At 40.6% G+C, this 18,005-nt stretch overlaps 1 protein-coding gene across 4 annotated transcripts in view; it reads left to right on the top strand.

The window, feature by feature from the left end:
• The first annotated feature begins 7,434 nt into the window (after positions 1-7,434).
• fanca (FA complementation group A) overlaps positions 7,435-18,005 on the top strand; it is a 28,793-nt gene continuing 18,222 nt past the window's right edge. For 3 of the 4 annotated variants that reach the window (XM_085414847.1, XM_085414849.1, XM_085414846.1), the window contains exons 1-16: positions 7,435-7,646; positions 7,873-7,985; positions 8,257-8,353; positions 9,274-9,428; positions 9,918-10,013; positions 12,760-12,833; positions 12,997-13,106; positions 13,388-13,498; positions 13,698-13,761; positions 14,151-14,263; positions 15,009-15,085; positions 15,742-15,883; positions 16,096-16,229; positions 16,377-16,487; positions 17,487-17,582; positions 17,730-17,789. In XM_085414847.1, the coding sequence (XP_085270973.1) occupies positions 7,586-7,646; positions 7,873-7,985; positions 8,257-8,353; positions 9,274-9,428; positions 9,918-10,013; positions 12,760-12,833; positions 12,997-13,106; positions 13,388-13,498; positions 13,698-13,761; positions 14,151-14,263; positions 15,009-15,085; positions 15,742-15,883; positions 16,096-16,229; positions 16,377-16,487; positions 17,487-17,582; positions 17,730-17,789 (1,614 nt within the window). In that variant the 5' untranslated portion in view covers positions 7,435-7,585. The remainder of the gene's footprint in view (positions 7,647-7,872; positions 7,986-8,256; positions 8,354-9,273; positions 9,429-9,917; positions 10,014-12,759; positions 12,834-12,996; positions 13,107-13,387; positions 13,499-13,697; positions 13,762-14,150; positions 14,264-15,008; positions 15,086-15,741; positions 15,884-16,095; positions 16,230-16,376; positions 16,488-17,486; positions 17,583-17,729; positions 17,790-18,005) is intronic. The other variant, XM_085414848.1, reaches the window with a different exon arrangement.

Here is an 18,005-nt window from a genome sequence, read left to right as displayed (position 1 = left end):
TGTTGTGTTTTTTTAGTGCTTGAAGCATAACACGCCTCACATGGGCTGATGATAAAAGTGTAAAAAAAGGAAACAAAACCAGTTTTCTGAACTGTCGTAGTGTTACAGGTGAGCTTGGATTTTTTTGTGTGTGACTTCCCGAAACCTCAAAAAACTCACTCTGGCTGACTGAAGTATTGAATGCAAGCTCGAAATTCAGAGTTTGCACAGCACCACAGAAACTCCCCTTCCTGCAGCTCTTTTGCAAAACATGCAAGTTTAGATGTGCATTTCCTGTTTACAGCACCAGGCTTTTATGTGCCTTCATTAGGAAACTCTCTGGGAGTGATTTGTGGTGGAAAAACAAAGGCCTGGCCTGCTGCAGATTTCAGAGAGCTCTCAGGAGGGAGGTGCAGCTGTAAAACTGCCAGACCTCTGCTTCAACTTGCAGAGGAGCACGAGGCCAAGAGATCCACGTTTCTTACAGAACAACCACCAAAAGAAGAAGAAGAGAAACATGGGATGTCTGAGTCACGACTGCTTTTTTCTTCCCTCTAATATTAAAACATGTGTCGTTTAGCCAGCAGAGGCCAAATGTGACCCAGATAAGTGTAAATGCAATAATGCGGTCAATGAAAATGAACCTTTGTCACAATATAAGCCTCTTTGACTGTTACGCATTCAGAGAATGGAGAGGGGGGTTTGCCTTTAACTGATTTGTAAACATTCATAAATTCTTTTTTAAAAGTAATATTTGTTTTGAAAAATATTAAATTAAAAGTATATAAGGAAATAATAATTATTAATATAATTAAATATTTAATGTGTTTTTATTTATTTTTATTATTTAATTGATTTATATTTTTACTTTTGTATTGCTTTTGAGTAACATCAATAAAACTTTTACCACTACTACGACTAATAATAATACGTAGGAGAAGAATTAGTTTTTTAAAAATAGGCTACCTGATTAATACCGGTAATAGTAAATTTTATTTCTGTAGAACAATTAGCAAAAATTGCTGCATGTATAGTAGCACAAGGATAATTTCATTTTATTAAAATTAATAAATTAAATCTCATTTCAAGAACAGTTTAATTTAATTATTACTGAACTGAATAATAATTCATACCTTATAATTAATTAATATAATTTGTCAGCTCTAAAGGACTGATTATCTTAACTGTAGTTGCGTGCACAACTGCATTTTGAGACAAAAAGCAAATACTAAATACGTAATAGAACTGCAAATAAATCTAGTAAAAAGTAAAGTATTGTTTCCTGAAATGTTTTAGTGTAAAGGTGTTATAGTACTGGATTACTTCAGTAAAGTACAAGTATGCCAAAAAGTGTTAATTTACTTCTCACTTAGCTTAACATGTGAGCCAAAAAGCAAAACCGGGAAAAAATACAATGTAAGTACATTAAAATGCAGGTAATCCTGACACGGGAACACACAGCGTCATGTTACTAAGATGATAACAAAACCAAGTGGATCAGGTCAACAGATTTATTTACAAATAGAGTGATTTCAGCAGTTTACCAAGTTTGTATATGTAACACTTTTACTCTGATGCAGGCAGGTAAATATACAAAAGTACTGGCAGTAAGTAAGTGCAGGTTAAAGCAACAAATGTTTTTCCAAGAGCATGAAGTTACCACAAACAGGTGAAATAAACTGACAAAAGTGAAGAAGAAAAAACACGTTTCTGCACTGCAGGAGAGCTGGAATGATGTTAGACAGGTATTTAACGAGATCACAGGTGCAGCAGGTGACCACACCTCCACAGTATTCAGAGAGAGATAGCATCAAATATGTATGTCACAATCATCTGTGACAGATGTGGTGTTTTTGTGGTGTGTTGTCACCTTTGTTTCAAATTGATAAGAGTAACTGATTCTCAGAGCTGAGGGGACTGGGCAGCATAAGGTGTTAGGACATTTGATTAGGAATTTGAAATATAAAGTGGAACTATAGCATGAAGTGATCTGAAAATAATGAGTATAATGTTTAACTGGATTCTGTAGCAAATGGGCTGGAGTGATGCATTTCCTGCGCTGAGTGTGGACAGGAAACGGCTGCGTCATTCAGGCCTGTACACAATGAATTGCAATAATCTAATGAGGAGCAAATGAGGGTGTGGATACGTGTTCAGTTGTATTATTCTGAAGCATTGATCGTACACTGGTAGTATTTCTAATCTGTATAAAGCAGGACTGCACGAGATCTGACATGCTGGTTGAAACTGAGATGGTGATAGGAAATAATGCTCAGATTTCTAGCTAACTCATTTGTGTTGGGTATCTAAAGGGAATCTGGATTTGTGTTTTTCTAAAAAAAATGCAGCTGGCAATAATTAACATAACAATATCAGGACGCTTGTAATGTGCATAAAACAGGTCAAAAGACTGAGCCCGGTAGGACCCCACACGAGGTCATGAGGGCAGCTGATGAGGTAAGTGATCACTCTGATAAGTAGGAGCAGCAAATAGAGCTTCTGTGCTCAGAGCTGGATCTCTTTGCCTGAAATGGCAATTTTAGGGATATCTATTCTTGATACAGATCATAGGTAGGAAGTTTTAGCTCACAGGGATATTGATACATATGCTGAAACTTTGAGCATGCTTAACATGGGTATCTAATATTGACAGAAAATAATAAAAATCAGAATAGGTTGATTCTAAGGTGAGCTTTAGGTGTGTGGTATATTAAGGTCAGCTTCGGGTCAGGAAAGCTTTAGGTTCAGGTTAGGATTTAGCTGTGACTGACAGGCCTAGTGCTGCGTGTGTGTTTGTGCCCTGAGGTATCAGTTGGGGCTGTTCTTAAGGAGGCTGACAGGTGATGACGCTCAGTCTTGCTGCCTTGCTGCTGCTGTTGCAGATAAACTCCTCTCTGAACATCAGCACTACTGTTTATATTCCTATCCTGCACATTAGCGCCACAATGGGAAGAGAGGGCTCTTAAAAATTCATGAGGAACCACTGCATTAAGTTTTCATGAGTTCCTTTCACCGGCTCCCATGGGATGGTTTTCCTGCTGCCTGCTCTGCAGCAATAAAACTGGGAAATCCAGAAAACACATGAGTGGCTGAGGGGAAAGGAAGTGAGGTAGATCTAAACCGAAGACTAGATGGAGCCTGCTGCTGTACAGTCATTGTTACAGCGCGATTTGGTAAGGTGTGGCACTCAGCAGGCCACTCCTGATGTGAGTGAAAATCATATTTGTTCAACTATTAACCCTGTGGAGTCTCTGCCATTTTAATCTTCCCCTTCCCTCTCGTGCCCCCCCCCCCCCCCCCCCCTTGAACTAAATTGTGTTCTGTGTATTCAAAAATGTAACTGATGTCATGTTTATGGTTTATGGTATCTGTTTTTAGACCATAGTGTGAAAAATGTTCCAGAATAAAACTGTGTTGAGAATGAACTGGACCTCTCAGCTGTGTTTACAAAGTTAAAACGTTATAATGAAGTTATGACATGGCCTGCTGTGGGGTACAGGTCAACCTGTCAGTTTTAAAGTGACACTCGATTACAGGATTGAGACCATAGAGTCATTGGGTAAGTAAATACTGAGGTCACAGATCAAGGGTCATTCCCAGATACACTTCCAAATAATTAGAGCTCATTTTAAAGGAACAAGAGTTGCCCCCTGCTGGCCATTACAAAAACTTAAGCACTGGCTTCCCATTTTTAGACCTTGGCAGTAAATCAATTTTTTTATATACAGCCTATGAGAGAAACCAGGAAACATACACATTGGAGAAGCATGCCACCTTTGACTGATCTGGACAGGGACCGATCAGTCCCTACATCTAGCTGGTGTTGCCCAAAAGCAGGTTGCAGCATTATTTGGAGTGAGCCATGGTACCATCTCCAGAGTAAATGCCAAGTTCTTTATAAAGGGGGATCCCTGACAGGCCTCTCAAGAAGGCAACACCACAAGAAGACAGTTTCTTCGCCCTGTCAGCACTTAGGACCTGTAGGCTTCTTCGACATATTTACAATCGAGGTTTGCAGAACGATATGGCTGACCGCTCTACACCCAGACAATCCGGAAAGGACTGCATGCAGCCAGTCTCCAGCCTTACAGGGCTACTAGGATCCCACTGAACACTTGTGGGATCAGCTTGAACATGCTCTTTGTGGTAGAGTGACCAACACAACCGCATTGGTTGACTTGAGAAAAATGCTGGTTGAAAAAATGGGATGCACCCAACGGCAGTGTGTGAACAAGCAGGTGACCAGCAGGCTGTTCTAGCAGTGTATGGTTCTTCCACATGCCTCTGTGGTCCTTGTCTGTTAAATTAAGAACTTGTTAAATGACCTGTATGTATTGTTTGTTCAGACTTTAATCATCCAAATCAATAAACAATAACAAATAAAGATCAATAGCAGAATAAGGTGTTTGGGACTGGTAGAGAAGTTTTGGCAGAGTTTTTCATGGGCGCAACCTGCATACTCAACTCTGCTTCTCAACTCTGCTTCTCAACTCTGCTTCTCAACCCACAAATGCATTTTTCTTATTAATGTGGCACCACTGACGGGGAAATAAACAGGCTTTCCAACACCATAAGGTCAGTACAACAAAGAAATAACTGCTAAGCTTATATTGAACGGTATTGCAGTACCTTGGGAAATATTGAACATGTAACTCTCACAGTACACTGACAAAAATGCTGTATGAAAACAAAGATACTTACATTACAGTAACGCCTCTCCTTTTACGCTGTGTGCCCTGATTACTGTAAATACCAGTCTGGTAATAGTATAACTGTAGAGCTTCATCAAGCATAAACATGCAAAAAGAGTTTTCTTTACTTAAGTCACATTTTTATGCTTTCAATAAATGAAATACTTTCAGTTTTTTTTTTTGTTTTTTTTTTACCTCTTTAATTCATCATCCTGAAATAGAATAATTGTTTTATTCTGGAGAATTTTCTGTTTTAAAGTTCTCTGTGAAGAAGAAAAATGTAACACCTGACAGATCAGAATAGAATAGAATGGAATAGCCCTTTATTTTCATTCTACAAATACAATTAAAATGTGTATATGTATACTTTAAATGTGGAGTACTTTTACTCAAGTACAGCCTTTGAACATTTCTTCAAGTACTGAACTTCGCAGCTGAAATCTGGCAAAGAGGAAATGGAGGAAAAGTCAATGCTTTGTGACATGTTGTATTCACTTCACTTCTGCTGCTTTGTGCACGAGTGGATTAAACTCATTGGAAAAAAAATACAGAGTTTGTAACCATATCATTAGAAGGTGCAGGTGAAGTGAGATTTACAATGCACAGTCAGAAGTTATTGGAAAATAGCATCATAATAAGATTAAGCATTTCCCTTATTTTCTACCATATATACAGTTCCAGCAATGTATGTTCATATTAAACCTGGGTAAAGCTTCAAATAATGAGGTCAGTTTATGTGTAAGTGATAGTATAGCCTCAGATTGGCTGGATTTAGACAGCTTTTTAAAAAACTTGTGGCTCTGTCATGTCAGAGATAGCAGATATCCCACAGAAGAAGCTAGATAGCATCTAAATACTCAAGAACGCTCAGTGCTTCCAGGGGGGCTCCTGAGATCACCCAGAATAAATGATGCCTGAAAATGTAAAGTCTGTGGCAGTTTTTTAAACACAATTTTTATTGAAGACGTAGCGCCGCTTTACAAAACAAACAGTAATAGACAAGAAGGCGGGAGGTGGCCTTATGGAAAGAGAAGCTATAACAGCCTATTTCAGACAGAGAAAAAAGCTCAAGGACTGAACCAAGGACCAGTGGAAGGATTATTTTAAACCGCTCTAGTATATGCCAAGCGTTAATAGCCTGATGAAAACTTGTTAACATTTATGCAGAAGAACCCATAAAATTTAAAAATAGCATTCATAAAGAGTACAGAATAACAATACATTATTCTGACTATTACAGAATAATAATACAGATACTGTCATGAAATCAATATCCTTAGTATCCTTATTTTCTTATTATATTGTTTTATGTACTTTAATAATGAAGGCTTGTAGAGCAAGGCCACTTTTGACTCACAAACTAAGTGCTCAGCCAGACTAAAAAACAGGAAGTTTTAGTGCACAGGCATATTAATAGATAAGACACAGAAAAGAGGAACTTTCCATATAAGCAATGTTTGAAACTGTGTGTGACGTGTGTGACGTCTGAAGTACAGAAATAACACCATATAAGACACATGTTGAGCTAAAAATGTTAGAGCTCTTGCAACTGGCGTTTGAGCTGTGCAGGGGTCTCTCTCTTCCGGAAGATGATTGAATAAAAAGAAATATAGATGTTTTAACACACTATGAGTCGGTTTTCTCTGTTCTATCATGGGGACAAAAGAATCGGGGTTAATAATACAGAGCGCTATGATAAATTGGAGCCACTCCTGCATGGTAAACATCACGAGGCCAAGAAGCGAGAGCAATGACCTGCGCTCTGTGTCAATTATTTATTGTATTCTTATCCCAACACTAACAGCTCTCCTAAATGGCAAGAAAAGTTCCTTGCTTAGAGTTCTCCGTTGAAAGCTTTGGGCAAATAGTGATAATAGTAAATGGCAGTACTGCTGTGCTGTCTCTGATTGAAAACTTAAATGGAAAAGAAGGTTGCATGGCTATTTGAATGTTTGTGGTCATGATACATGGTAGCAGGCAGGTTTCAAGAGACCCGCCTGCTACCTTTAAAAGACCTTTAAAAACCCTTTTTGTTTAAAATTTAGGTTTTGTTTAATTTCCAACAGATGAAAATATCAGAGGGACAACTCAGGGTGAGCCATATGGAGAGGCAAGGTTTGGATGGTTTGGGAATGTGCAGAGGAGGGAGGGTGGTAAATATTAATTAATATTTTTTGTAATGAAAAAATATACCTCAAACGTTCTTTATGAAATGAGTGACTCTTTTGTACTGACTGTCATTTCTTTTTTATTCACAGCCTATAGAACATTTAAACAACAGAAGCAGACCCAAAGTGCTTTAGAGACAAGAACATTATCATTCCAGGTTTGCACCCCCGCCTCTAGAGGTCAAAAGTATTGATAATGGTATTTGTAATACTGGCCCTGTATTTACTTCGTATCAGATCTATACAATAATTTGTGGTATTGCACAGCACCAGTTCATGGATGTTGTGAACGAGGACATACAGGAGGGTGAAATTGAGGAGACACTGCTCCTCAGTGGAGACACCTATAGGAAGCAACTGAAAGAAAAAGACACAGTAATATGTACACAGTTCAACCTTTTGGTTTTCATATTATTTATATCTTTAAAAAATAATAATGATAAATAAAATAACGAAACAAAACCATTAAAATAAACGAAAAGACTAAAGAAATAAAGCAAACCTTTATGAACTCACTCCGGCATATTTTCTGTTTGGCCCACAGTTGGAGGGATCTGATTGGCTGCAGTCCGGGCCAATGAGAGAGAAGAGCGGCAGGCGCGTGAAACATGGAGGAAAGCTTGAACCAAAACAGAGATTTTGCCTACTGTAAAAGCTAAAAAATGCGATTTAAGACGATTTATTTTGCCCGCTATTACTGAGTGAAGGTTCTGTGAAGGCGTTTTGTGAGCGGACAGTGAGAGTGAAATGTCTCTGAGTGCTACGTGTGAGTCGGTGTCTCAGAAAAGGACTCTGTCGAGCCTCCTCGGTGAGTTTGACAGCTGCACCCACCGTCAACACTGAACACGAAGATAATAAAAACGTTCATTCATTTCATTCATTCATTTCATTTATTTATTCATTTTCAGGCACAACAAATACCTATATTGAACATAAAATACACAAAACAAAAAACAAAACTTGCCTGAAACGTTTTGAAACAAGCCTTTCGTGCAGTATTATTATTATTATTATTTTTATTGTTGTCTTCCTAGCTGGTCGTGAGCTGAAGAGGCCTAAGCTGACAGATGCCCAGAGGCTGCAGGAGGCAGCGATCCAGCTGTTGGAGCAGCAGCAGAACATCTGCAGCCTGTTCAGAGAGGTCGGGGTGAGTGAGGGGAGAGAAGCTAAGCGCCTACACTGAGTCATTTCATTAAGATTTTATTTAGGCCATTCTGTAGACTGAACATGTAACAACGCACAATGTCACGACTGTCAGGAGTTTAAAAGAGAAACGATAACCTTCAACTTGGAAACACAAGCACAGAATGATTGCAGGAAGTGCATGAAATGCTTTTAGAGATAAAAAAAAAAAGAAGCAGTATCACTCTGCACTATTTCGCAAATATCACATATATGTTTTTTCACACTTTTTGTAGCAATCTGAGACATGCAACCTGTCCTCTCATCAGGATGGAGAGAAGAATCAAGTGGCGTCCGAAGGTCTCTTATCCACCATCACTGGGTCACTGCTGGGTGAGACGAGCACTCTGAAATGCTCTCTGAGCTGTACGCCGCTTTTGTTAAATGTGTGGAAAGCTGCTGCTTTCTACAATTTCACTCTCCAAAACTGAAGCACTAACCTTTTTGGATGGCCTGTACACGACAATAAGCCATAATACCAGTCAGATAATTCATTTAAAAGTTCTCCGGTGAGCACCAACAGCATAAACATAATGAAGAGGTCTTATTCACTGACTCCAGGTATTACAGGTGATCCCAGGTTGTAGTGCTTAATATATTGTCTTGGCAAGCTGAAGGATGCTGGTTTGATTCCAGCTGGAGGCATAAATCCCCTCTGGGGTTGCGTCAGTTCAGTGTAAAAAACTGACAAATCAAACATGCATTTTCCTGCTGGGGTGACCCCTCGTGACACCTTACTAGGTAAAGTGTTTTTATTGCTCTAATACAACTATTGTCACTTTAATCAGTTATGTTTGTGTCTGCTGAAAGCAAAACATCTGAATTTTTCTTGATTATACTGTACTGTAGTGCACAGCTCTCATCAATGATGGGATTCAATGGCTGAAATAAGCTCATTGCTGCAGTTACCAGTGAATCTGTCTTGAAACATTTGCGCAAACACATGAAGTGATGTGACGCACCCAAAATTTCTTTGTACATGTACAATGACTATAAAGGGCTATTCTATACCTCTATTCCACGGAAGGGCAAAAATGCCAAAATGCTTTTGCATGAAAGTGATTATTATGAATGGAATCTGTGGTCCTTCAGTTGTGTGAAAAAATATCAGAAATGTTGTTGTCTTCTTCAGATGTCTCTTTTTTGTTTTGTGCTTTCATATCCCTTAATGTGACTTGTGGAATTTGAGTGCCACCTAAAACCAACGTAATTGTGGCATAAAGTTAATGTTTTGTGTTCCACTGTGTGGATAGCGAGTGAGCTGAGGCGTCAAGCTGTGCAGCTGGGTGTCCCAGTGGCAGTGCTGTCGGTGAAGACGGTGTTGGAGAGACTGAAGGAGATCACAGAGGAAACCAGCGAAAGGGAGGAAGAGGAGACAAAGAGAGAGATGCTCACTTCCTCTCAGAGAGTGAGTAACTGCCAGAGCATCTGACCATCTAATGCACAGGTGTCGAACTCCAGGCCTTGAGGGCCGCTGTCCTGCTTGTTTTCCAACTAACCTGCCCTTGTAGCTTCTTATTGGCAAAGCACACCTGATCCAGGTAATCAGCAGCAGGTAGGGCAGGGATATCTCAAAAACAAGCACGAGGCTGGCCCTCAAGGAATGGAGTTTGACACCCCTGATCTAATGTGATTATGGTGGGGAAGCATCTGTTGCAGTGGTGGATTCATCTGTTAATAGCTGCCAAACTTTCATATCTACATGGTGATCTCCACGGTTTGCTCAAAAACAAGCAACAAAAAAGACAAATATTGTTGTATATGATGTCTGGAACTTTCTGGCTAAAGAAGCAACAGTCTGTTCCTTCTTGTTTTAAATTTTGAAATTTCTCTTTATCACGCCCAGTCCAGCTATCCCTTTTTCCCCGAATTAAGTCCGTTCCGGTCCTCCTTCCAGGTCCAGCTGTGTGTTCTGTTGGAATCCAGCAGAGAATTGCTGTCACAAGGAGCCATCTGCCCCAAACTGCTTTGGCAGGAGTACATGAGAGATCAGGTGTGTGTACACACAGGAGCTTGTATACTGTAAATAAGCAGCTGTCTGTGAAGGTTCTCAGTCATCCAGGTCATCGTAGTCAAAGGAGCTTGCAAAGAAAAGCGTCTGGACTTCTTTAAGTTGCTTGAAGACGTTTCACCTCTCATCCGAGAAGCTTCTTCAGTTCTAAGGTCAAATGGTGGAGAGTCCCAGATATAAACCTAGTGGGAGTGACCCCCCACAGAGGGACAAAAGGACCCCCTGATGATCCTCTAATCGCCTGAGCCAAGGTGGAAAACTGGGTGTGGGTCCCAATCAGCCAGAGTTTCGGGTGTGTTCATTGTGAAACCTGGGCCCACCTTATCATGCGAATTCCTGAGGTCAGATGGCCCAGGATGTGAGTGGGCGTTAAGGCGTCTGGGAAGGGATCTCAAAACTGGATTATAGATGGCAGAGAGTTGGTGTCGTAAACCACCGCCTCTGTTCAAAGATGGTCGCTCACAGTGGACATAGATGGCTTCTTTCACTCCTCTTTCAAACCATCTGTCCTCTCTGTCCAAAATGTGAACATTGGCATCCTCGAAAGAGTGTCCTTTATCCTTAAGATGCAGATGGACTGCTGAGTCTTGTCCTGTGGAGGTGGCTCTTCTATGTTGTGCCATGCGCTTGTGAAGTGGCTGTTTGGTCTCTCCAATGTAGAGGTCTGGGCATTCCTCGCTGCACTGTACAGCATACACCACATTGTTAAGTTTGTGTTTTGGCGTTTTGTCTTTCGGGTGAACCAGTTTTTGTCTGAGCGTGTTGCTGGGTCTGAAATGCACCGGGATGTCATGCTTGGAGAAAACTCTCCTGAGTTTCTCTGATACACCGGCTACATAGGGGATGACAATGTTGTTGCGTCTGTCCTTCTTATCCTCCCTCGCTGGTGTCTGATCTTCTTTTCTGTGCCTCTTTGCTGACTTTAAGAACGCCCATTTAGGATAGCCGCACGTTTTGAGTGCTTCCTTTACATGTGTGTGTTCCTTCTTTTTTCCTTCAGGCTTAGAGGGAACATGTTCTGCCCGGTGGTGTAGGGTCCTGATTACTCCAAGTTTGTGTTCCAAAGGGTGATGGGAGTCAAAGAGGAGGTACTGGTCCGTGTGTGTGGGCTTCCGGTAAACTTCGATGTTGAGGTTGCCGTTCTCTTCAATGTGCACAGCGCAGTCCAGGAAAGGCAAACAGTTATCCTTTGTGTCTTCCCTGGTGAACTTGATGTTTTTATCCACAGCGTTAATGTGCACAGTGAAGGATTCCACTTCTTGTGTCTTGATTTTGACCCAGGTGTCGTCCACATATCTGTACCAGTGGCTGGGTACTCTTCCTTTGAAAGAGCCAAGAGCCTTCCTTTCCACTTCCTCCATGTAAAGGTTGGCTACAATAGGTGACACGGGGGAGCCCATGGCACAGCCATGCTTTTGTCTGTAAAAGCCTTCGTTGTACTTGAAATATGTAGTGGTGAGGCAGAGGTCTAACAGTGTGCAGATCTGATCGGGTGTGAAGTTGGTCCTGTCCTCTAAGGAGCTGTCTTCTTGTAGTCGTTTTCTGACAGTCTCCACGGCCTCCGTGGTGGGTATGCAAGTGAAGAGAGAGACTACATCAAAGCAACTTAAAGAAGTCCAGACGCTTTTCTTTGCAAGCTCCTTTGACTAAATAAGCAGCTGTATCACCCATTGAGAAGATAGGTGTAGCTCTTTGAAACCACATACTCACAATCCCTGGACAGGTTGTGTGATCAAGGGACTCTGCAGCTTGATAAAGTCATATGACTTCTTTTTGAGCGGAGAGTTGCTGCCATCTATGCAGTCAGTCAGTCAGTCACACTTTGGACCCCTTAGGACCAACTGGGCATCATTTAAAAACACCACAGCTTACCTGTGTCTTGTAGTTGAACTTGTCCATCCCTTTATAACCACGGTGTACCCATCTTCTGACGGCTGCTTCCAGCAGGACAACACACCATGTCACAAAGCTCAAATGATCTCAAACTGGTTTTTTAAACATGTCAATGACTTCACTGTACTCAAATCGCTTCCAGAGTCACCGGATCTCCATTAGAGCACCTTTGGGATGTGTTGGAATGGGAGAATAAAATTAAAATGTCTGAGAAATGTTTCCAGCACATTGTTGAATTTGTGGCACAAAGAATTAAAGAAGTTCTGAGAGACAAAGGGGGTCTAACCCGATACGACCAAGGTGAACCTGAAAAAGAGTCGGGTGAGTGTAGTTTGAATGAAGCAGTGAGATAGTGAGAAAAGAGAAACGAAACTTTGACTTTGACACAGAACAACCGTCCTCATATGTTTAATTTATTTTGCTTTTCTAGACTTTGCCCAGCGTTGCTGGTGGAATATTAACCAACTTTCTGTTGGACTCAAAAAAAGAATCAATATTTGGATCCATCCCTTTCTGCTTTCTGGGTCCAAGCCACAGTAGTTTATTTAGCTGTATCTCTGTATCAGAAAGTTAAAAAACAAGTTGGAGAGTTACATGAAACTTGGTGGAGAGGCCTCTGTGGAGAAGCTCTGTCTGTAACCTTCTAGGTGTTGCACACAGCTGCAAAAGCGAGATGATGTAGTTCATGATAACCTTCCTGGTTTCCATTAATATTTCTACACTCAGGACTGAATTATATTTAATAAAGATTGAAACTGTGCTCTTGTTTTTTGTAAAAAAAAGTCTTTCACTTGGTGAACGTTGCTAAAATAAAGAATTTGTTGGGGTTTTTCAGAGGCTACCCAAACTGGAGATGGTCTACTATCTTCACTCTTACAACATCCTCAATCTGAAGTACATTTTAGAGAGGTAAGAAATATCAGTTAATGATTTTCTTTCTGCGCAGTCTCACAGAGATGAAGATCAAAACAGGGTGTAACTGTCTGATTATTTATGATCTGGGCTGTTCTGACAGATTAAATACCCCCACTCCTCACACACAGTCATTGTTTTGTTTTTTACCTTTGTTTAGTGATGAAGAGGTGAGATCATGGCTGGTGTCCCAGTTGAGGCTCCTGTGTGGATGGAGGCCTCCACAGGAAGAAGAGGAGACCAAACAGCTTCAGCAGAAAGTGTTGTCAAGTAGGAGACGCTCATATGTTTGTAGCTTTCACTCAAGAAATCGTTCAGTTCTTAATGCTGCTTCAGGTTTTAGAGATTTGGTCTTTGGTCCTGTCAGTTATTAGCTTTTCCTTACATGGCATTCGTGCAGCCCCTCAGTTCATCCACTGTCTGAAATAAAATGTTCTGATTGGCAGCCCCTCATAAACAAAAGGTTTGAACAGCAGGTGGGTGGGGCTTCTTTGCTCACAGCCAGAGCTATATGCATGAAATGAGAGCACTAGGGACATCTCCTGTTTCAGGTGTGGTTGGCGTCTTAGTGGGAGCAGGCTTTGAGCTGAGGCGCGATCCGGCGGCTGCAGACAGAAGGCTCTCCCTGCTCTGCTGCTCGATTCTAGACGACCTGCTCTTCTGTGAGTCTGCGTGTCCTTGTCCCACTTAGCCTGTCCTGTGTCGATAAAATATTAACTAAAGCACTTTGATTCACACTTCTGCATGCGGAAAACATCTTTTTTGACTTCTTCGATTGTTAATTGTTGTCTTGGTGTAAAGGTAGTACTTTCTTTTCTTTATTTTTAGCCACACTTTTTATTGCTTTCTGTCGTCTTTCAGGGGTTCTCGATATTGTGGACGAGAGTCTGATGCTGGAGTCTGCTGAAGCAGGAGCTGAGCTTTGGTTCTGGGTTTTTAAAAATTTATTTCTTATTTACCTTTCCTGCAATCAGACAGCACTGTTGAGGTCTCTGTCTGAGAAAGGAGACCTGCGTTTATATATATGTCACTGCAAGATCAGAGAAGAAAACTAAATTTTAGATTTTCCTACAAAACTCAGGAATCAAAGGCAGGAGAGCGGGCAAAGGGATTTATACTTACCTACAAATAGTCACACTAACATAACCTCTAGGTTTCGGCTCATTTTTTTATATGCAGGAGAAATGGTGATCTTCTGGATGTCAAATGCTGAGCTTGATTTATATAAACTTTATTGAAACCACGGTGCCTGACACCAGTTTTAGTCTTGCTGTTACATGCAGTGTGTAATTTCTCGCTCGGTGTCTTCTGCAGGATTCAGATTTTTGATGCCTCACTGTGTGGAGTTTCAGTGTCAGCCGACTGCCTTCAGCGTTTCTTCAAACACTCCCTCACGCAGACTCTCACCTACAAGCCCCGACTGAAAGGTAAAGACTTGTCACAGGCCCTTTCAAACAGACTGAGGCTTTAGTTTTTTTTTTAATGTTGAAGATTAGCTGGAACCTATCCACCTCTATTCATCTGGCAAGACCTTTAAGAGGGAACTGAGAGTTCAGTTTCAGAAAGATTTTCTTGATCTACAGTACGCAGTAAAAAAATCGTTACTGAGATTTGATCACAATGTAAAAATCTGTGTTTTTGTCTGTTGATGCCTTTTGTGCAGGTGACGTTTAAACTGTCATCAATAGTACTAAGGAAGGTGATTAAATCATCAAGTTTCCAAAACTTTAATGGGTTAATCAATACCCATTTAGCTACCAGTTTATATTATTTAGCTATAAATGATCAATGACTATTTAAAGGTCACACCACCCTGAGCGCGCCCGATCTCGTCTGATTTTGGAAGCTAAGCAGGATCAAGCCTGGTTACCTGGAGCAGGTCATCTACTCACTGGAAGATTGATGGTTCAATCCCTGGCTGCTTCAGACATGACAGATCTGCAAACATCTATAACACATCTGTCTTTGCAAGAATTATTTAACTCTCCATGTGGTATAAATATTGCACAATAAGTTTAATAAAAACTCTTTTAGGAAACATCACAAAAAGCATCAAATTAAGGTCTAAGTAACTCAAATCACTTGTAGGTCCAGCGATATTTGATGTGGTGTAAATAAATCTTTAAAAGTCATTTTTATGCTGCAGAAATGACATAACTGATATGTTCTCAGTGTCAGATGCAATCACCCTGCAGAATGAGTGGACCTTTGCAAAAGCCAGCCGCTTGCTGACTTCTCTCTTCCGTCAGGTAAATGTGTAACTGTAACTGGGTTTGTCAGTTTGTCACATGTAATTAAGATTAAGAAGAAGAAAACATGTTCTGTATTATATCTGTTTTCTTTCTGTGTCTGAATTGAAGCTAAATGTGAATTTCTTATTATTAATTTCTTAACTAAAAATAGGTGGAAATACTTTTGAACTTTTTGTCAACTTTATGTGAGACTGTAAACTATTCCCGAGGTTGGGGGAACAACCGAGAACGATCAGCCACATTTGGTTTTTAAGTGAGGAGGCGGAGTAAAGAAACTACTGATTTGATTGTTAGAAGTCAAGTTTTAGCTCCTTTCCTTCTCCCTTTAAGCGCACTTTCTTCAGATCGATCTCCTCATCACAAGTTAAAACAAAGCTTTGCACTGCAATATGATCAATTATAAAGGTGCGGCAGGATGCTGGTTTCACTATGACTTTTAGGTATTAAGTTGCTTTTAACTTTGAGACCTTCATTTGTATGATATTGTCTCTTTCACATTTTGCCAGCTCACAAGCGCTTATCTACCAACATCAGTGGTTTCCTCTTCAGGATTAACGCTTTCACTAAAAAGCTGAAAAGACCCACAGTTTACAAATCAGTGGTCAGCAGGGACTGCTGAGTAACTGTTCTGTGCTGTTTTGTTCCTCTAACAGCTGGCTGTGGTCTTCAGCGTGGAGCAGCTGCTGCGTCACCTGCAGCAGGTTTTGGAAACCCATGAAGTCAACTGGAAACATGTCCTGTGCTTCCTCTCTACCCTGCTGGTGTACTACCAATGTGCCCAGCCCAGCCTCAAAGGTAGGCGTGCTGATGGTCTATCAGCACAGACAGGTGGAAGTCTTATGTGTGAAAGGAAAAAGAAAAACCAAATTTAAAGAAAAATCATGCACAACCTTTATTCCAAACCAGCGTAGTGATATTGAAATAAACTCGAGTTTCTGTAGCAGTAAACTAGTATTTCAGAGAGAGAGGAGCACAGTGATATCTGTCCTGTTCTGTGTCTCCGATAGAGCTGCTGTCCAGACTGCTGAACTCTGCATTCGAAGGTTATGACCTTGAGAACCTCATAACCGCCTTCTTATTGGCTCGACAGGGTGGACTGGAAGGACCCAGCATCTTCCCCTCGTACAGCGACTGGTTCAAGGTTTCGCCTTTTAACATCCATTAATAGTTTCTAGTTTATTAATAGTTTTGGGAATTACCTTTTCTGCCATAGACTGAAACACTGAGAGCTTTATACCTTTTATTTGAATATTTTTAATACCAGCAGAATCTTTTTCTACCTTTCCAGATGTCGTTCGGTGGTGGCAGTAGCTATCATGCAAGCAGTAAGAAGTCGCTGGTGTTCCTGCTGAAGTTCCTCTCTGACCTCGTGCCTTTTGAACCTCCACAGTACCTCAAGGTGACATCCACGCGTCTCTGAGTTTACACTTAGTAGGAATGCACAGGGTATTAATATGCTTATATTCCCTTATTTGTTTTGCTAGTGCAGACTGCTTTGATTTGCAGTAGCACTAATGTTGCTGGTTTTGTTACTGTGAGTGCATCTTCTCAGTCTTTTCAACTCACTTGACTTGTCTGAATCCTGAGCGCTGTAGCTGCAGTGTTTGTTAAACCTGAAGCTACTTCAGTCGCTGTTGCACTGAAATCTTAATGCTTATCGGAGTGCATTAATGCAGCAATGTTTTGCTTATGGAAAATAAGATTATTCATCATTTGTTTACACACGGCAAATGTATTAATTCTTAGATTTAAGACTTCAATTCTACTCAAGGTTAAGCAGAAGCAGGTCCGACCACATATTTTGAGGAATTATTGAAGTTGAAACATTAAATTCAATGGACACGGTGATATGAAAACTTCATGTACAGAAGATAAAAGCTTTTATTTGCCATTTGTAGAAATACACTAGTTTAAAAAATCCGATTAAAAAACAATATGTCAAAACATTTATAGAATATTTATGACTACTAAAGAATAACCACTTAAATATCTTAAATATTAAAAAAGTCTTAAGTTTTACTTATTTAAACCTCTCGACAAAGCATTTCCATTTCCACGTGAAAGTCCCCTCTGGTTCTGGGGATGCTAATCGCTCCAGGAGGTTTTCTGTGTTGCCTGCTCGTTGCTGTCAACAGCCGCTCTCCTGAGCTCTCATGCTGCTTGCTTGTTTTGCTTGTTAATGATCATTTTCAGCTGCTATTTTCTACTTTTTGTAACATATCTGCTATGAAAAATGGATCGCCCATGAATACTTTTATATATTCATAACTACATGTCTGCTGGGAACAAATGCTAGCAGAATTATGGCATTTCCTGGAGAGCGTACACTATAAGAAAACGCTAGAAACTGAGAGGAATAGCCCAGCTCTGACACCTCACTGTCATTTTCCCCTGCTAGGTTCACATCCTCCACCCTCCATATGTGCCTGTGAAACACCGCAGCCTGCTGATGGAGTACGTCTCACTGGCTAAGACCAGACTGGCTGACCTCAAGGTAAGAAGAAAAGGGAAAGAAGAAGGTCGTTATCACCGTGTTACTTTGATTTTTCCATATAATACAATAAAAACAACACTGTGAGTGGATTGTGGTTAATAGTGTAGCACACATGAATTAAATATCATGGTGTGTGTGTGTGTGCAGGAGTCAGTGGAGGACATGGGTTTATATGAGGATGTTTCGGCTGCAGGTACATCGGTGCAGGTAACAGTGACACACAGTGGATATTCTATTATAATTTTAATTTTTGATACATATTCTATTCCATGCTGTGCCCTCCTTCTGTTTTCTATGCTCTGTTATTCTATTCTGCAACCCGCAAACTGGCATCAGAACCCAAACTATCTTCTACGTCTTAAGTAACAAGCAACACAAAACTTTGTGTGGACAAGGGTGTAATTAGGGATCGCTGAGTCCTGG

The sequence above is a fragment of the Rhamphochromis longiceps genome, linkage group LG7, assembly GCF_057381845.1.
Source record: "Rhamphochromis longiceps isolate RC_006_pf linkage group LG7, R_longiceps_female_GT1.1, whole genome shotgun sequence".
Classification (NCBI taxonomy): domain Eukaryota; kingdom Metazoa; phylum Chordata; class Actinopteri; order Cichliformes; family Cichlidae; genus Rhamphochromis; species Rhamphochromis longiceps.
The sequence above is the reverse complement of the archived record's forward strand: the minus strand, read 5'-3'. Positions and strand labels throughout refer to the sequence as shown.